At 43.5% G+C, this 6,166-nt stretch overlaps 1 protein-coding gene across 1 annotated transcript; it reads right to left on the minus strand.

Annotated features, from left to right (window-relative positions):
- Positions 1-457: 457 nt before the first annotated feature.
- On the minus strand, positions 458-5,515 carry LOC119363897 (CSC1-like protein At4g02900). Its single transcript, XM_037629267.1, has 12 exons — positions 5,321-5,515; positions 4,528-4,909; positions 4,170-4,322; positions 3,860-3,995; positions 3,490-3,591; positions 3,118-3,237; positions 2,922-3,002; positions 2,461-2,801; positions 1,967-2,212; positions 1,548-1,872; positions 1,155-1,388; positions 458-1,051 (listed from the first exon to the last, which is right to left on the minus strand). Exons 2-12 carry the CDS (start codon positions 4,839-4,841, stop codon positions 797-799), a joined length of 2,307 nt encoding a protein of 768 aa, XP_037485164.1. The 5' UTR covers positions 4,842-4,909; positions 5,321-5,515; the 3' UTR covers positions 458-796.
- Positions 5,516-6,166: the final 651 nt, after the last annotated feature.

Below are 6,166 nucleotides of genomic sequence, written 5' to 3' on the forward strand. Positions count from 1 at the left end.
CAACTTGGTTTCCATAATGCTCAACCAGCTGCTGGGAAGGATGTGGAGAGAGCATTTGGGATTTTGCAAGCCCAGTTTACTATTGTGCGAGGACCGGCTCGGTTTTTGGACCAAGAAATCCTTTGGTAAATCATGACTGTCGCCGTGATCTTGCACAATATGATCAACGAGCATGAACGTAGCCAAAACTTGGATTGCTTCTACTATGAATTCGTGCAATGGATGGTGAATCAACGTAGGAGAGAAGAACACATCCCACACGTTCTTCAAGTTCACCATGTAATTCGAGATACGGATATTAAAGTTTTCAACAAGTCAAGGAGTGGTGGACATGGAATGAGCAACAAGACCACTTGTTCTATTCATATGTTTCACGTTATGTTCGATGCACTTTGTGTTGTGTTAGATGAACATTTGTGTTGCATTTGGAGTTGCGGATTGATGAACTATGTAATAATTAAGTAATATTTGGACTTTATTTGTTTCAGATTTATTTGACATGAGTATGATATTATTTGGAATATTACATATCTACAAATATGTGTGATAGAAGTAGAAGCTGAAATCTAGATATTCAGTTTTTAGGTCCACTATAAAAACAGAAGAAAAAAATTGGCCACCTTCTCTCTCCACTCCTAAAACTGGATTTAGGTGGCCATTCTTTTTGTGTGCCGTTGGAGATGCTCTAACATCTCTAAACATACAATTCCATCGACGTCGTCCGCACATGGTAATGCACTGGTGCAGTGCAACTGCCAATCAAGTAAACTCTACAGCGCCTGCTCCCATTTCCTTGTCAGCTAGGACGCAGCCGGCTGAACTCTCCTTCGTTGGTGCCAGAGCTGGAATTGAACTTGCTGTCCACCGGCGTGGTCATCCGAGACCGCCGCTTGGTGGCGACGAGGTGGGGGTTCTCCTCTTCATCCATGGCCAAGAGCTCATACATGTCACCGCTGCGGAAGACCGGGTGCACGTATGCGCCCTTGAGGTACTCTCTCAGGTTCAGCGTCGGGTCGTTTGCCCGTTGCAGCGTGTCCTTCACCATGGCCTCCTGCAAACATCAGTTGCTGCTCTCGCTTAACATTGGAGACGATGTGAATATCATCTGCAGTTATGTATGGAGAAGAGATCAAGAGAATGCATTTTGATCCTGCCTGCAAGGGGAATTTTATGTATGCCGGCTCGAACCGGCCCTTGCAGACGTAGTGAAACCATATGGTCAGGATAGGAAGAGGAAGAAGAGCGACAGTGGACTGCTCTGCTTCCTGTGTGCTCAGCAGTCCTATCAGCAGGATCTGCGATATGACTAACGCGGTGACGATTCGTCCATGTACGTCTGGCCAGAATTGCGCGCCACTCTCGTATTGCTGGTTATAGACATTGATGATCTTGCAACAAAAGAAACATACCAAGGATTAGTATTTTGGTGCATTATACTGTGATGAAACAGAAATTTATGATCTATGCCAATGTGGATGTCCAGAAGAAAAATTTGAAGCTGAAAGAACACAAAGATAGACCGCTTGAACCGGAGGACAGATGTGTACCTGGTGTCTGAAAACAAGATAGGCCAGACCGAAGAAGACTATGATGAAAGGAAGAATGATGGGTGTCACAACAGCATATACAAGCCCTAGGAGGAAGTAGAGCTGAATCCGCGGCTCGGTGCTTCCAAACTCCAAGCTCCCAGGGTCCATGGCCTGCTCGCGATCCTGCTCGGTTCTGACCAGGAATGTGTTCTTTATGTGGAACATGATCAACGGCTTCAACCTAAGAACTTCTGCGGCAATGCCTGCCCATCCATCCACCATAATGTAGGTGATGAAAAAAGTCGCTTTCATGGGAATGGATTCTCCAATGGTCTCTGGAATTCTTTTCCAAAACAAAAGTAAACGAGTTTTTTTATGTGGTAGTATAAATATAATTGAACCCTTGTTATTATATCCTAGTGCAAAATTTGGCTTACTTGTTAGTGGACTGATGGATAAAACTGTTAAGCTGCTGGAACGCTGTTCCAGCTACTACACTTCCCAAGAATACGTTGACGAAAATAAACAGGAAGTATTTTGATGCTGTCCTCCTCTCCAATCCAGAGAGTGATACGTGGCCTTCAATCTTGCTCATGGCCATGAGAATTGTTGGCAGAAATATAAGGAAGATTTTCAATGCGATTCCTGGCAAGAAACCTTGTATGACTGACCTTGGACCATTTCTGCGGGAAATTGCATTGACCATGAAAATTACATCCAGCAACGCAGTACCTTATAAAAAAATCAGTATAATGTGGCTGATTTTTTATGTAATTCAAGGTCTATTAAATTCAACAGATTTTTTTTTCTGCTCTTGATTATTCAGCAAGGAGAATCGTTAATCAAAATATGGGGAAAAGTGATCTCACAAATGCCTTTCCCTTTTTGTTTTTCACAATTGAACCGTGAAACAAGGAGCGGTTACACTCACCTCTCTATTATAGGTTTCAAGAAAGGAAGCACCCGCTCAATATCGTCTAGATTGGCCACGGATTGGACGAGCGCAATTGGGACCATGAAGAAAAATGTCAGGAAAAAGAGCGCAACTGCCATGATAAGCCTCCTGATCGAGAGCTCGACAAAAGGGATGGCAAGATTAGGCCAGTAAACATCCCGAGGTTCCGGAGCCCACTCAGTCAACCACACCGTTGGGTTACTGGTCTGCTGTGTTTGTGCACAAACAGCAGCCCCCCACTGACTATTGAAAGACACAAATGCTGCTGGCATTATAGCCTTAGGATCACTAATCACCTTCTGCCTCTCCTCATCCTCCTGCAATTAACAGGTTACATGTTGTTAATACTGCTGCTCAGCGTTTAGGAGGAACTATGCAGTACAATGAAAGAAGACATTGGTGCTGCTTGATAACATTATCAAGACGATGACTGGCACCTGTTTACATAGCTCCTCGATTGTTGTCTTGTAGTGTTGTAATGCATCCACCTTTTCCCCCCAAAGACCCCACAGTCCTGTCTACAAGACAAGTACGTAATTGAGCCATACCACTTGCAGATTAGAGCATATACTGAAATAGCTTTGTGAGGAATCGATCTTAGGTGCATGATTTGCACAGGAGGAAGAAGATTACCTTAATAATCAGCTCCTTTTCAGGGTTCTTAGCGTGCTGGTTTTCGTAGTAGACCAGCCAGTTTTGCAAGCCTTTCTTCTTCTCAACCAAACTGGCAAGGGTGTTTGCGTTGTATACAACCTATTGATCAGTTACATACCCCGAATGAGAAACAGATTTGTACCATTAACAGAGAAAAGAAAGATAAAGGCATATGGGCTTCGGTTGGAAAGTAAACAAATAATTAGAAAGCCTGCATTTCAGTTGAAGAGCAAATAACAACTGAAAAACAAAGTAACTTGATGCTCGGTTGAATTTCATGGTTTAAAATCATATCAGTAGTATTCACCATACCGATACCGCGTTTCACAGAAGATAGAAAAAGAGTAAAACCTGGTGGCTGAGATAATGTTCGCGATGATTCACAGCAAAGAAGTGCTCAACATGCTCACCAACTGTTTCGTCTGGGTCAGCTGGTATATTTCTCACAAGTACCTGAAAATAAGGCAGAAAATGAGGTATGAGCCAAGGAAACTCTACACACTACATTCAGTTTGGGAAATTCTACACACACACACACACACACACACTGCTTGGTTTACTATCGAAAAGATTGTCCCTCCTAATTCGTCCCGGTCCCGGATTCTATCCCCTAGCTGGGGCTGACCACAACCGTGTATTTTCTTTTTGCTTAATATATTTCATTCAGATCTAGCGAGGTCCATAACACATCAATTAAACTTGCATGGATAAGATATCTTACCGTGAATTGGTCGGGTCGACGATTTTGATTGGCAAGAAAGTGCAATCTCATAGTTGTTATAACCTTATATTCATGATACAACACGTAGAATGTCCAAAAGGTAAACACATAGGCCATTCCAATGTGTACCCAAAACCTATGAAAATATACAACAGTTTCAGTAGAATAGGTATGAAGCAAAGTGAAGTGACACGAGGAGATTAGAAGGACAGCATCTCTGCATCTATAGCTAATATAATCAGGCAGGCGGTTGAGGAACGATAAATTCTGTAATTGTCAGGATATCGGACGGAGTAAACAGAAGTAATACCTTTTTGAACCTTGACCAAGATTCGATATTGAAAGCTTGTCAATTTGATCATAACTTAGACCCTCTTCATCATCTCCCAAAGTCGCACTGGTCCAATTGACAGGAACTAGGACAGCAAATGCCAACACAGTAATTGGCACAAATATTTTTAAACTGCAAATCAAAACAGCAGTGCACCATCAGTAGGCATAATGTGTTTTGGTTACAAACACAGTGATCCACATGTCCAACTGTTAACATCACAAAATAGGCATTTACGAACTCGACTTCCTGATTTTGGAACTCCGAAGACATGAAGTGTAAGCAACTACTATAATACTGTGGTGTGAGAATTGAGATACACTGATATCATGCTCACCCGAGAAGATAGATGCGGACATATACCGCGGAGTCTAGTCCTGCATGCTCAATTAACTCAGGCTCTGGCATTTTAAGCGCGGCGGGCATCCAATTGAGAAACCGAAGATATGTTGACACATCGGCATTCACAAATTTTGACAAGACATTTCCGATGTGCCTTGGGCTGCTTCTTGTCCCTTTAAGGTACCATTTCGGAAAGTATACCCGATCATTAATAGGCTGTATCCTAACAACTGCGAACACGAGAAGAAAACCCACTGCGGATAATATGTTTATTCCCGCGGCAACACCAATGTCGTTGAGGGAGCCCATGTCCCTTAGAGAGACTCACTCCAGAACAAGCGTCACTGAGAAGTAGCCTAACGGTTTAGACAAAATATCTACATAGAAAGAAAAGAAAAGATGGTAAGAAAATTGTCAAGTAGAATCAAACAAATACTAGATTGGTAAGAATGAAAGTAGCTAGGTATGATCATTAGCATTAGAAACTGAGCTTTCCCGGCAGATTATGCGTGGAAAATTGAAGTGAACAGAAAACAAATGTTGGACAGCAGCTTAGATGGCTTACTCCCATGATGTACTCCTGCAAAATCTGACGACCAATGTAGCAAAAATCTGTCTTAATCTTGCACTCTTGCAATCTAAACCTCTGGAGTTCTATTGCAATAAAGTCAACATCCACACTTTCCCATATAACCGATCTTCTTGGTCTCAACTAAAGCTAGCGGATACGCTCAGGTGACCTCGATCGTACAGGCAGGAAACAGGAGCTGTAAATTAACATAACGTACCGTGCGCGGTTATCGCCGACGTTGCCGCCACTCGACCAGGCAGTGGCCGAGCGCCGCCGCTTGAACGGTCACTGCCGTGCCGCCATTGATGTCGTCGTCGAGGAAACGCAGGAGTACGGTGCACGAGAGGGAGGTGGCGCCGGGTGCACGGCCGGCCGCCTTGAGAGGAGCTGGAGCAGGGGGAGGGGGGCGCTGGTAAAGTGAAAACAATAGCAAGAGAGATTACAACGCCAACGCCTTTGCCGGTTTTGTTGCTAGTCTATCTATCAGAACGGGGACGATCAGAACGAGGACGGCGACGGGCCGGCACGACGCGTTCGCCTTGGTCTCGGCGGAAATAACGACGTGAGGAGGGATGACCGTTCTCCAACGGCCTGCCACTGGTGTTTCTTTTTTCAAAAAAATAAAACTTTGCTATATGGATACAGCTAGAATAACTACTGAGAGTGGCCATTGGTGGACCAGGGAGCACCGATTTTTTTTGGCATGGAACCACACTTTTTGCGGGGTTAGAATAATGCTTTTGGGGTACGCTTCTTCTTCGTAATTTGCATTTAGATATAGCATTTTCACATCTGTAAGCCACTAATGATAAGGGCATTCTACCAGAGCTACACCCATTGCCTCCGCTGACGGTATATTGTCAATTTTATCGAACGAGCGCCTTTCATCGAAAGATCTAAACACCCATAATATGATCACATGGCATCAGAGCTCAAGGTTAGTGAGATGTTTCAGTTTTCCATAGTTTATATTGCATAAATTTTTCAATGTCTATCGTCCACAAGAGAGCGAAAAAGGATAGACCATAACGTCCAAACTAGTTTGATCCTTTGCAGTATATAT

This window comes from Triticum dicoccoides, chromosome 2B, assembly GCF_002162155.2.
Source record: "Triticum dicoccoides isolate Atlit2015 ecotype Zavitan chromosome 2B, WEW_v2.0, whole genome shotgun sequence".
Classification (NCBI taxonomy): domain Eukaryota; kingdom Viridiplantae; phylum Streptophyta; class Magnoliopsida; order Poales; family Poaceae; genus Triticum; species Triticum dicoccoides.